The sequence below is a fragment of the Rosa chinensis genome, chromosome 2 (assembly GCF_002994745.2).
Source record: "Rosa chinensis cultivar Old Blush chromosome 2, RchiOBHm-V2, whole genome shotgun sequence".
Taxonomy (NCBI): Eukaryota; Viridiplantae; Streptophyta; class Magnoliopsida; order Rosales; family Rosaceae; genus Rosa; species Rosa chinensis.
Window position 1 is genome coordinate 44,138,260 of NC_037089.1, and position 13,247 is coordinate 44,151,506.

The following is a 13,247-nucleotide window of genomic DNA, read 5'->3' on the forward strand; positions in this document are numbered from 1 at the left end:
TTGATTCGACCTCTTCAAGCTCAATACCAAAACCAACAACATCCACATTGTAGTACTTGACCCACTTTCTTAACCAAATCCCACAGCCCAGATTCTTAACCAAATCCCACAACCCAGATAGGTGAGGAGGAGGCTTTCTCGGCAATCGGCTCAGGCACCGGCCGTGTGGATCGAGTCAATGTCTACCTTGAAACTCTAGGCAAATGGCCGATCGGCGACTCTAGTCTTTCCACCACTACCACCACGACCTCCACGTCCCCCGCTGCAACTCGGATCGCTTCGGTCGCCTCCCCTATAAAGACATATCGGAATCGAGATTGGGCTGGACTGATTCATGAAGGTAAGAATCGGAGGAGTTGTAAAGATTTGGACTTTGTTGGATTTGATCAATTTGGTTTAGCTTGAGGTTGGTATTGATAGGGATTTGATTTGGTTTAGGGGAAGGTAAGAATCTGAAGATGGTTTGGTTTGGATTTTCGCTGACTTCATAATCGTCGGTGATGAGGATGGTGAAGCATCCAACATCTTCGAGCTCCATGAGGTTATGGCGAGCAAGTCCAGATTCTCCTTCTTCTTCAGTTGAAAGAAGAAGATGGAGAGAGAGCTGGGTAAAGACGGAGAGGGGGAGAGAGAGAGAAAAGAAAAAAGGAAAAAGAAAAAAAAACCGTGAGGGTAAAATAGACATTTTGGCTTGAAATGGATGCCACATCAGCAATTTAACGGACAATTTAGACGGAGCTTGACGGCAGGGACTAATTGGGAGGAAATTGAGAGTTCAAGGAGTTTTTAGGTGAAATCCGAACGTCAGGGACTGAAACGATGAAACCCTATAAGTATAGGGAGTAAACAGTATTTAACTCGTGTTATTATTTATTGGGAGACAATAATTGGAGGCAAAATTTGATGAAAAATTTCACATGAATAGTGTTGGGGAGAAGAGTTTGTAGGGAAAGTAAGAAAGAAAAGAAGGAAATGTGTTTGTCTATGTCAGGTGAGGTTATGATAGTCAATTTGAGTGAAATGACTTATTTACCCCTTCACTTAACGGAGGAATAATGAAATATAAACATAATCACCTTAATGATGGTTTTGGAAGTCCAGTATCTATTTGATCACTTTGAAAGTCCATATACCATTCTGTCCAGTCTAAGAAAGTTTAGACTCCACCTATGATAAAAAATAGTTTCGAAATTATTGAGCTATCATTGCTTATGCTCCTTTATTGCCATCCTCTGCTTCATCATTTCACCCAAGTCCACCATTTCCTGTAGCCCCAACTATGCCTCTAGGTTTTTCAGTACCTCATGTTCCTACTACTACTCTTGTTTCAAGTGGCTCATGTGCATCTCTGTTAGCTCATGGCTACCTCTTCTAGCACTTTGCTAGTTTCATCTATAAGGCAGCTTGAACCACTACCTTTACATGCACCAAAAGGAGTTGTGTCGGCTCTTATTAGCCTTATGGTCTTTTTACTAGGGCATGGACTAGGTCCTGGTCTCGCCGTGCATGACTAGCTACTAATGTTGTTCCACCGCCACCAGCTTCTGTTGGTTCAGTACGTATTAGGTTAGCGACGTACATGTGAAATCACTGAATCCCTTACATTTTCTTATGTTAAGCATAAAATCTCATCATAAGATAGTCCCTACTAGCTCTCCATTCCTTTACTAAGATTAGATTTAAGGGTATTTATCGGGTGGGTAGGAAGAACTAAAACCATGTTACAAGTAAGATGACTTCTACTAATCGATCCTCATAGTAAATATAAAAAGAAATTTTTTTTGTTCTCATGTTGAATTGGGTTCCTTTTTCAGTCCAAGCGAGTTTAGAAGTTCCTGTCTTGAATTCTTCTTCTAAAAAGTCTTGTTCTGAAAACAATCTGTCAATAATGTTGTTAAGGAGTTAATAATGGTGCTAGTGATCCCTTACTTATTTATTATTTAGTCAAGAACAAGCCACAATTGCGAGTTTATCTCTTCTATCTCTATTGTAATTTATTTTGGTAGATGATTAGTTTTTATTTTCTCTTTATCTTTTATCTTGTTCTCTAGTTGATTTAGATTGTGCTTTCACAATGCACTTGTATCTTTTTAGCCGATAACAGGCATACTCTGTTTTACGGAATCTTTTATGCATTTCCGCCTTTCGACTACTATTAATAAAATTATTGTTATTTCTTGTAAATTAATTAAAAGATAAAATATTTTTGAAAATAGTAAAAATCCGTATGTAGCGATTTAACCGACGGTACATGCATAGGAATGTTCCTTTGGGATGTGAAGATAATGAGGGAGTATCTATCCCTATTATTATAAGGGTGTCGTCCTAATGAGACGGTCACACAGGCACGTGGTAGCTGATTCCATGGAGTTAGTACTGGCGACTTTCCAGTAATACCGTTGAGCTCCAACCTCCTTCCAGCTGGAGATAGCTGTCCAATCTCCCCCGTCCCTCCCCCCATGTGAGACACCACTTTGCCCAAAGCTCTTACATACTTGCAGAATATCATTCATATTGCAGCTGCCTTAGTATTTGTTAGGATTTTTCTTTTTCTTTCACTATTCCCAGTTTAGAACCAAAAAAAAAGAAGAAAAAAAACCAAGTCAACAATCATTGTTGGCTTATTGAGTTTAACCTTTTGAGTTTCTGGGTGCATTATATAAGACGCTCTCTTTTCTTTCTTTGGGGGTGCTTCCACTTTGGTCTTCCCCAAGTCTCCTTCATTCTCTCTTTCGTTTTAGCATTCCGAGTTTGATCGTGGTTTTTGTCTCTGCTGGCTAGTTGGGTTGACATTTGGTATATCATCATCATCATGGCACAGTTACCCCCAAAGGTTCCAAACATGACCCCAAGTTGGCCGGACTTCAGCCACCAAAAGATGTCGTGTTTTGCACCCACCGGCGGCAACAACGGCAATGCCGCCTCCCAAAACCCTTGTTGGGTCGACGAGTTCCTCGACTTCTCGTCAGCCAGGCGGGGATCTCACCGGAGATCCGTCAGCGACTCCATCACATTTCTCGAGGCGCCAATGCAGCACGAATGCCGCGCCTCTGGAGCACCCCCGGAGCCCAACAACAACAACAACAGTCACCATGTTCATGAGTTCGATAGGTTTGACGATGAGCAGTTCATGTCCATGTTTACCACCGATGAAATCGCCGCCGCAGCCGCTGCCGGCCCCACCGGGTCGTGCTCGAACCCTTCGACGCCGTCGGATCACAACAGCATTAACGACGACGATGAACACCAGCAGCAGCAGCAGCTTGATGATGGTGACAAGAAGAAGCGCGAGCTGAAGCATGAATCTGAAGAGGCGGAGAGCGAATGCAAATTGGAGGCACAACAAACCCAGAATGGGGATCGCAATGCATCAAAAAACACAACCGGCGACAGAAAAATTGACCCAAAAAGGGTGAAGAGGTCAGTTCATAATTCATGCATGTTTTTTTACATTAACCCAGGAAACTTTGAAAAATTAGGACATCTACCAACATTTTATTGAAGAGAATGTGACATGTCTTGAGATTTAACATGATACATTAATTGTGCTTAGTTACTGTAGTTTTTTGTTTTTTGTTTGTTTTTTTTGTTTTTTACCGTGAATTCTTAACCGGAATTGCAGCAGGAAATTGATTAAATAGGATTAGTTTGGTTGATTCTGAATCACATATGTTTTGTGTTTGCATTAGAATCTTGGCAAACAGACAATCTGCACAAAGATCACGGGTGAGGAAGCTGCAATACATTTCAGAGCTGGAACGCAGTGTTACCTCTCTACAGGTATGTTAATTATGTGAATTAATTTGGTCTTCGATCTGTAATTGACTTTGAAGTTCATCACTACTAACTCATTGATTTCAAAATGAAGGCCGAAGTTTCAGTGCTGTCACCGCGAGTTGCGTTTCTAGATCACCAACGGTTGCTTCTAAATGTAGACAACAGTGCTCTCAAACAAAGAATTGCAGCATTGGCTCAGGATAAGATTTTCAAAGATGGTAATTCTTCTTTCCTTTTCTTTTGCCAATATGTGAAGCTTGCATTTTCTTTACTGCTTTTTGATTGAATGATTTAAGTACTTTAGTTGAAAACACATAATTGCCAATCAATTCAGTTCAGCCCCTACCAAATTCTTCAACATCTTAGCAAAATATTAAAAAGAGCTTGCTGCAACCCATAAAAGGGTGTATGTGTGTATTACTAACACCGTGAAACTAGAAAGATCTACTTTGGAGTAGGTGTAGAGACTTATTTCATTCACCGACAATCAATGCAGAGAACAAAGCATCCTCAGAAGGCCATCATATGCATGCTAAGAGTAGGAAGAAGATTAAGTAGAATATGCGTATATATGTTCATGCAGTTCCTCCACTCTAGTTATTGCAATCTAGAATTCTAGATATTTCTTCACTATTGAATGGCCATTGTAATTATCTAGAGAATCAATAGCAACAAAGTGAAAATATGAGTAATGCGAGAGGAACTATACCCATCTGTAATTGACGTGACCACTCATTAATCTATATAAGTTTTTAAGGATACATGTAGAGTAATGTTATTCTCACTTTCAGTTTTGTCATCTTTTGAGTCGAGTGAACAAAAATTTACTCTTCGAAATTGAAACTGAAAGTTAGACAAGCGGCTTCCTATAAAAATCTATCTGTTTCACCACTTCGCCCATGTGTTCTAATAAAGTAGTGACAATTGTTCTATTCTGAAAATGAAGTCCTCTAGTTTTAGGAGTGGGTAGGTGAGTCCAATGAATATACATGATCTCTGAAGAACTTTAGGAGGCAAGAGAAGTCATTAGAGATAAAGTAGTTTAACTGACTCAAGGTTGGGCATGTGTATACATGTGTAGTGCACATGTGCACATTTTAATAATGTGGGGTTTGGTGTTATCACAAGTCACAAGTTGTAGACATTATGGACCATAGTTTATGACCTTTATACTAATTGTTTGTGACAATATGAATGCAGCTCATCAAGAAGCACTGAAGAGGGAAATAGAGAGACTGAGGCAAGTGTATCACCAACAGAATCTCAAGAAGATGAACAACAACAACATTGAACAATCACCAAACTCGGACACCATAACTGCTCAACATCCTGATGCTGCTGCTGCTGATCAGAAAGAACAACTTCTCAATGTTTCTTCCTGATTTTCTCTCGAGTACGTGGGTATTTTTATTTAGTAAGAGTCTCATATGGCAATTAAACCATCATTTTCGATGCTTTTAATTAGCCAATGTTATTATTTGAGGTGCATATATGCAAATGCAACCAACAGGTCTAATAGTTTGGGGAAACTGAATTCATTTTGTCAAACACCCAAGTGTGTTTAACATACAAATCTGACCCATTAGTATTATTGTGTTGGGTCATTTTTATAAGATGTCTTTGAGCTCGCTAGCTAGGAAGAAGTCACAGTATTCTGGGTTACTTCTGGTGCTAAAATGTGGAGTCACGTGATGTGCTGAGCTTTAGAGCTTAAAGGAAGGGACCACTGAGATGATGAATGATTGGAATGCAGCAAAGAACATGTGCAGCTCTCGGCTTTAAGAAAAGGAAAGGAAAGCAGACTTGACAGTGTTGGGGTTTTGTGATGGTACTTTCCTATTGGCATCAATTCTATTTTGTTTCTGGATCTTCAACTAGGTGTTGCAAGACCAACAAAAAAACCAAGTGGTGATGTTGGAAGGCAAAGTGTAGTGTTGGGACGAACAAAAGTAAGGGTTGTCTGAGTTCTTACTTGGACAGATTTGTTGTACAATTTTCAGTGTATTTCTTTGTTGTAGTTAACTTGATTTTATATATTACTAATTAGAGTTTTAGCTAGTGATTGAACAAATACAACTAACAGATTTGAATCTATCATCATAAAGATTGATAGTAACATACTTGAGTCGTTAAGAAGCCTTTCCTGGTAAGTAGAGGGATTACAACAAAGTAAGGGTTTTTCCTTAGTTAGCCTTTCATGTCAGATTAAATTTGGTAACTTCACCTCCATTAACAACCACTTATGAATCTTTTTTTGGATTACACCCCTTATCTCATCCAAACTAATCCCTTGACCCAAATAGTTCATGGGAGAAAATCGAGTTATCTGGGCCCTGGAGGATTGACAGGGCGAAGTGGCGAACTGCACCTCGCTTTGGATTTCACCCAAAGAGATCTTGGTATTCCATTACCAGTCACTTGAGTAATATCTCTGTGAATTGTGAAAAGGAATGAAATAACTTGTAGTGTAGAGTGAACCAGAAAGTAAAGCAAATGAAAATGATGTACAAAGACGGTTGAAATTATCAGTCATATACTAATGGTTGGTTAGTAGGGGATTTTAAAAGTTGAAACACAATTAATTTGAAATGCCAATGGTTAGTTAGGAAAGCTCTGCTCATTTTTAAACAATCAATTTTATTGCTAGTAGAATATATGAAGCAAAATGTTATATCAATCTTGTACTGAAAAATCAAGTCTAGCAAAAGAGAGGAAAAACCTAATTGTCTTTTTCCATCAGCATAACCAAGTAACTGAAATAATTTCACTCCAACCGCCAACACAGATACATGAAGCTGATAATCAAACCAGTAAGTTCATATTATGCATCCACCGTAAGCTACATTTGTGATCAAAAGTAAACAGATAAACAAGAATCTCACATGAGCAATTTAACTATTTGATTCAATATCCATGCCATTCACAGACTTGCTCATTTTGAAATCAACCACAGCCTTGTCAAAAGTGTTGCTCACATGCTGGCACATCACCATGAGATCCTGACATGCATCTTTGAATACATCTTTCGCTGGATCACCTGTAAAATTCGTGAAATGGCCAGTTTAAGACTAAATTCAGAATTACAATTCATAACAATATGTTGAGTAACCAAGGTTCTAAAAAACGCTAGGCGCTAGTCGGGTGGAGGCTCGGGGACTAGCGCCCAGGGGCCTAGGCGGGGACTAGGCGGTTTTTTTTTTTTTAATTTTTTTAATTTTTTTGTAACATATAATTATATAAATATAAATTATAATATTTAAAAATAGGAAAAATACTTAAAATATGGATAAAATCTTCAACAATGCAGTATCCATACAATGATAGAATGCAGTATCCATACAATCATAGACCAACAAAGTAACAATTGAATGAATAAATGATTAATATATTTAAAAACTAAGAACAACAAACAGAGCACATTAGCACAGCATATGGACAACAACGCACACAATATCCATGGAATCATGGACCAACAAAGTAACAATTGAATGAATGATTAATATATTTAAAAACTAAGAACAACAAACAGAGCACATTAGCACAACATATGGACAACAAAGCACAATATATTAAATGAACATATACATATTTTCATACCATCCAAAACTGGGAGAGCTGCCAGAGCACTGAGCAGTGAGAGCACAATACATATTTTCATTCTATTCAAAACTAGCAGAGTAGCAGAGCACAACAGAGGTTACAGAGCATTAATATTTTCATATATTCCAAAACTGGCAGTGGCAAAAGTCGAAAACAAATACAAATCAATGAATACAACTGGAAAAACAACTTAATTCCAACCTAAAACTGGAAAAACAAATTACATAACTGATGAAGCAGGCAATTTTAAGTTACATAACTGATTGACCTGAAAGACAAAGGCACAGAAATAATCTAGGGTAGTATTTGACTGCCTACCAGAGCAGTAACCTTTCGATGCATTACATTTTTTCTTAAAAACGATGTGGGAAAGGTGCAGGAAATCTATCAGTCAATGTGGGGATATGTGCTCTGTATCTTCGAGCTGCAACTCACCCCACCCATCTAGAACTTTTAATTCCTCCAAATATCCATGATTATATATGAGAAGATATTTAGTTAAAGGAGGGGGGAAAAATAAGCACTAATAAAATCCCATCTTTCTATAGCGCACTCATGAAGCAGCTCTTTCTGTAATGAAACTCAATCAGAGTCTTCAGACCCACAACTTGGTTCTAATTCACATATATGATTGGGCAATTCATATGCACAACTGGTGCTTGGAAACACAATCAACTGAATAAAAATTATTGTTGACCAATGATAATGTAAGTAAAAACCGTTGGCACACAACCATTTCTACCAGATTTATCTCTTAAAGGCTGAAAGTAAGAATCAAAAACAATCCCAAAAGCTCACATGATGGAACAAAATCATTAAAATATTGATATCTGATAATCCTTTATGTGTGTGTGTGTGTGTGTGTGTTTGTGTGTGTGTGTGTCACTCAAGGCAAATAAAATACACATGTATATACACACCTGTAGTCTGGATTCTAATATTAACCCGGTTATCTGATGGATGAGGAATGCTGTACCCACAGAATTTCGTCCTTGGACTGCAAGATAATATTAAAGCTTCTGAGAATGACATTAAGCATATAGTATAGTTCTTCCTTTATTACCTCCACCACTACTCTACTTTTACCACGTCATCATTTCTCAAGCAGTTAGTTAATCCTATCTAATAAACCCTACATAAGTAAGAGTGCTTCGCCACAGAAAATAACAACTCCCAATATGATTTCATGCTTAGACAACTAAGATCTAGAGCAACGGTATAATTTGTAAATATCTGAGCCGTATGTTATTATAAATTAATAAAACTAATTAGAAAGTACTTACTCCTGATTCAAAGTAAATCTGATAGCATTTGCAAATGTGTGGTCCTCATCAACCAAAGAGAATGTGGATTGGCTGGGATCAGAAAGTGTCCCAAGTTCCATTTCTTCACAGAACTTGCCTGCAAAAGAAAGAAAAAAAAAAACAAACAAAGAAATCCCAATTACTAATTTACTATATCAAATGATAATATTATGTACCAACATCTGGGATCCTACATTTTGATCGTTTTATGTTATTGTGTCAGGAACTATGAATTCTCCGTCTGCATTGAACTCTACCGAACTATTAACCATTACTCAATTTTAACCTCTAAAGAGATTTCTATTTAAGTAGTAGATGCAAGGTATTGCAATCTGTTTTGGCATTTAAAATAATACAGAAACTACTGATTAGGAGGTTTGGGTTCCAAAGAGCAAACAAAGAAACAGTAATAGCTTACAATCTTAGACGTGAAGCGGCCCAGTGTGATAAGGTATAGGCTGAAAGTTTTGGAGTTCAATGACAAAATGTTGAGGAGGTCAGATATGAGGCTGTTGGTGGTGTTTGTGTCTCAAGATTGCAGGCAAAACACAAGACAGGATTTACGAGTGAGGGCAGGGTTCGCCCCATGAAGTTTGAATTTGTAGCCTAAACTGCAATAACTTAGTCTGGTATCAAACTACAGTGAGCGTTCCGTTTAAGGACGAAAAGCTCACAAAACTATATAAGGCAACTCGGAACATTTTAGGCATGGATCCAAAAGGCAACAGCTGTTAACATTTGTTGTAGATAAGTTCATCTGCATCCTAAATCAATGGCAAACGAAAATCGATAGACCCGGTTCTAATTTTGCACATGTCTTGTCGAGTTCGAGTCAGGTGAAAACTAGTTCAATCCAAAACCATCAGCCAAGGAGATTATAGAGATTGAGTATTTCATTAGTTGAAAGAACCCAAAAAAAAAAAAATTACTAATGGTTTAGGGTTTAAGAGGTCTAGTGCGCATCCATGAATTCTGTCGCAAAAAATCTCCAATTTAAAATCAGATTCGTTTCGGTGAGGGAGTAATTAGACAGAAATTACATGATGAACCGCAACCAATTCCGAATCAATCAACCTGAATCCAATACAATACAATAATATATATATATATATATATAGAGAGAGAGAGAGAGAGAGAGAGAATACAGAGAGAGAAAGAGGAGGGCTTACTGAATCGTGGGACGGTGAGAGACTGAGAGGTATTACTCCAGGCGATGAAGACTCGAAACTTGACGCGGGAGGAGTGCGAAGAAGGGCTTGGGATTCCTCTGCGTTTTTGTTTCCTGGTTTTTAAACTGGAGCTCCCTTGATCACGACATGTCGTTTTTAGTGCAATTGAGGACATGTCGTTTTGGTTGGTGGTGTCTTCTTCAACGTGTAAGCCATCAAGGCCTAGGCCCCACATATCAAGGTTGGTTCATATTCGTCGAAGCACTTCAGAATCGGTGAGGGAATCCTTCCTCCAGTAGGAGCGGAACGGGAGTAATGCTGGAGCGGCAGCCGGAGTTCGAATCCAAGTCTGGATCAGGTCCTAGACTGAGTTCGTTTCTATCTCAGAGCAAGACGTCGTCGTCTGCGCCAAGAACGCCCTCGAGCTCGCCTCACAACACCGGTCTCTCTTAGACGACGCCGGAGCTCTGTTAGTGTTTGCTCTCCTCGAGGTCAAGACCGGCCAGCTCCGCCGTGGTCTCTGTGGCGACGCCATCAGTTCCTTTTTCTTTCGCCCTTCTTTTTAAGTCCCAGACATGCCATCAAGGGTGGGAATGGGGTGGGGTTTTTTTTTAAAAAAAAAAAAAAAAAAAAAAAAAAAAAAAAAAAAAAAAAAGTCCCAGACATAACGCGCATTGTTTGATTTGAATTTTTTGGGGCAAATTTGAGGGCATTTGGTGGATTAGGTTGTTTGTTCAATTTGTTGCTTTCACTTTTGCATTTATGAAGCTCTGGAATTGTGTGATTTATTGCTCTATCTGTATCACCTTTTCTAAAAGACTTTCTAAAATTGGGGGCTGAAGGCCCATAAAGAAAGAAAAAACAAGGGAAAAAAAAAATATTAGCGCGATAAATGTTTTGAATTGATATAATTTCTTATGTTTTTTCTTAATTAAAGTTTTATTTATTTAATTTTAGAGAGAATAGTTCTCATTCCGGCGACCGAAAGATCTATTGAGGGGCAATAAACCTCTCCAGTCCCATCTGAGATCTCCGAAGAGCTTTGGCAAGGTTTTATAAACTTTATTACCCCCCCCCCCCAAAAAAAAAAAAAGTCTGTGGGGGAAATGAACTTCTTTGGCGACCTATGAGATATCCTACGACCTCTTTGGAGACCTTCGACAAGGTTTTCAGAGAAATCTGACAGTGGTGACCGTAATCCTACAAAGTCTCCTATGGCCTCTCTCTCTCTCTCTCTCTCTCTCTCTCTCTCTCTCTCTCTCTCTCTCTCTCTCTATATATATATATATATATATATATATAGGGATAGGGCATTCTACCAACTTTTTTATCACAATTCGGCATCTCAATCGTTCAGTTTTTAGGTACTAATGTGTTGATTACTTCTGTAAATTTTCAACCAAATCGGTGATCGTTAAGGTATCAAACTAAAATAAATCAATGAACGAACCAAATCTGTCAAACTTGAACTGTTCATACGTATAATCTTAAGTTGCCATTTTGAATGTCTTAACGATAATCAATTTAGCTGAAAATTTGCAGAAGTGATCTACACATTAGGACCTAAAAACTGAACGATTAAGATGCTAAAATATGATCGAAAAGTTGGCCTAATGCCCCTATCCCTAGAAAAGACAAAAAAAAATGATCCCTCACTAGAAGAACCCTGTATGTGTATATATATATATATATATATATATATATATACAGATCCTATCTAGAGCAAGGCCTCGCTCTAAAATTTCAGAGCAAGGTTAGGGTTTAGGGTCAGTTTTCAGTCGCATATCCACATCTCAACCGTTCAGTTTTTAGATACTAATGTATAGATCTTTTCTACAAAATTTCAGCCAAATTGATGGTCGTTAAGGCATTGATAACTGCCTTAAAGCTAGTACGGTTTAGGTTGGACAGATTCAATTCGTCCAGTGGTTTAAGAGAGTTAGATACCTTAAAAATCATCAATTTGGCTGAAATTTTGCATAGATGATCTATACATTAGTACCTAAAAACTGAACGGTCGAGATGTGGATATGAGACCAAAAAGTGATCCTAAACTCTAACCTCGCTCTAAAATTTCAAAGCGAGGCCTCGCTCTGGATAAAATCTCTATATATATATATATATATATATATATATAATTTTGCTCTGTTAAGGATGTCATTAACTTAGCTTAACATACAGATTTTGATATTTTGATCACTTTTCGATCACATATTCACATCTTAACCGTTCAGTTCTTAGGTCCTAATGTATGGATCATCTCTGCAAATTTTCAACCAAGTTGATGATCGTTAAGGTATCAAACTCAATTAAATCAATGAATGAATCAAATCTGCCTCACCTGAACCGTTCATATAAATCGCAGTTTTGAATGTCTTAACGATAATCAATTTGGCTCAAAATTTATAGAAATGATCTATGCATTATGACCTAAAAACTGAACGGTTAACATGTGAATATGTGATCGAAAAGTGATCAAAATATGGAAATTCATACCGTAAGCTAAGTTAAGGACCGCCATAGCAGAAAATATATATATATATATATATATATATATATATCTATACTATAATTAAGAGAATGGAGCTTGCTCTCCAAAACTGATTTTTTTTTTACGATTATAGCCCTAAAATATTAATAAACTTTAACATAAATTAATTATCAAGGACAATAACGTCAATATATAAAATAGAAGATAAATAAAAATATTTAAAAAAAAATCAAAAGGCTATAAACATGGCAGAAACAAAATTTCCCACTACTTTCCCACTGAGAAAAAACTTCAAACTATTTCATATCTCCCCACACACATAGGGTGTGGGCCCTGCTAGTATATATATAACACAAATTGGTGAGGGTAAAATAGTCTAAAAAGGAAAACTAAAAAAAAAAAACTTAATTAGGTATTAGGGAAGACCTTATTAGAGTTTTTATGGATAAGTAGGAAAAAAAATAAGTGGGCGGTGTAAGAGAGAAAAAGTCCCTAGAATTAGGGTAAATAATCAAAAACTTTTTTTTTCCCTTTTTTTATGTTTGCCTGCAATAAAAAAAATAACGAAATTGAAGACGCTTAGATGGACAAAACACTCTGTTTACACGAAAAGTGCAAACCAACAAACAACTGATCATCTCATCATCTCTTTCTCAATTCAAGTTTTCAGGCCAACGATCATCTCTTTCTCAGTGCAAGACAGAAATCCATTGTGGTTGAACCATTGAAGATCATACAAGAATGGAATTATATTTCCCAACAGTGGTTGAAGACCAAAAACCAGAAGGTGAAGGAGACAAGGAGACTAGGAAAGGATCAGACGAAAAAGTTGAATTTAGGGATTGAATAGTTGAACTTATTTCCAAAAAGGTAAAAAAGGTAAGATTTTTGAAGCTCTTTCTTTTC

The 13,247-nt window shown here is 37.5% G+C and overlaps 2 protein-coding genes across 2 annotated transcripts; one reads left to right on the top strand and one right to left on the bottom strand.

Annotated features, from left to right (window-relative positions):
* The first annotated feature begins 2,447 nt into the window (after nt 1-2,447).
* On the top strand, nt 2,448-5,835 carry LOC112185870 (basic leucine zipper 34). The gene is made up of 4 exons (XM_024324189.2): nt 2,448-3,420; nt 3,690-3,780; nt 3,869-3,995; nt 4,978-5,835. Exons 1-4 carry the CDS (start codon nt 2,813-2,815, stop codon nt 5,157-5,159), a joined length of 1,008 nt encoding a protein of 335 aa, XP_024179957.1. The 5' UTR covers nt 2,448-2,812; the 3' UTR covers nt 5,160-5,835.
* Nucleotides 5,836-6,476: 641 nt separating this feature from the next.
* LOC112185629 (DNA-directed RNA polymerases I and III subunit RPAC2) lies at nt 6,477-9,981 on the bottom strand. The gene is made up of 4 exons (XM_024323892.2): nt 9,851-9,981; nt 8,661-8,778; nt 8,298-8,374; nt 6,477-6,814 (listed from the first exon to the last, which is right to left on the bottom strand). The coding sequence occupies exons 2-4, from the start codon at nt 8,759-8,761 to the stop codon at nt 6,669-6,671; spliced, it is 324 nt and encodes a 107-aa protein (XP_024179660.1). The 5' UTR covers nt 8,762-8,778; nt 9,851-9,981; the 3' UTR covers nt 6,477-6,668.
* Nucleotides 9,982-13,247: the final 3,266 nt, after the last annotated feature.

Excerpts from the sequence above, each read along its gene's own strand:
- LOC112185870 (XM_024324189.2), top strand. The coding sequence starts at position 2,813 with ATGGCACAGTTACCCCCAAAGGTTCCAAACATGACCCCAAGTTGGCCG. Across the intron at positions 3,421-3,689 it reads GACCCAAAAAGGGTGAAGAG|AATCTTGGCAAACAGACAAT; the intron begins GTCAGTTCATAA and ends TGTTTGCATTAG. Across the intron at positions 3,781-3,868 it reads GCAGTGTTACCTCTCTACAG|GCCGAAGTTTCAGTGCTGTC; the intron begins GTATGTTAATTA and ends TTCAAAATGAAG.
- LOC112185629 (XM_024323892.2), bottom strand. The coding sequence starts at position 8,761 with ATGGAACTTGGGACACTTTCTGATCCCAGCCAATCCACATTCTCTTTG. Across the intron at positions 8,375-8,660 it reads AGATTTACTTTGAATCAGGA|TCCAAGGACGAAATTCTGTG; the intron begins GTAAGTACTTTC and ends ATTATCTTGCAG. Across the intron at positions 6,815-8,297 it reads TATTAGAATCCAGACTACAG|GTGATCCAGCGAAAGATGTA; the intron begins GTGTGTATATAC and ends CGAATTTTACAG.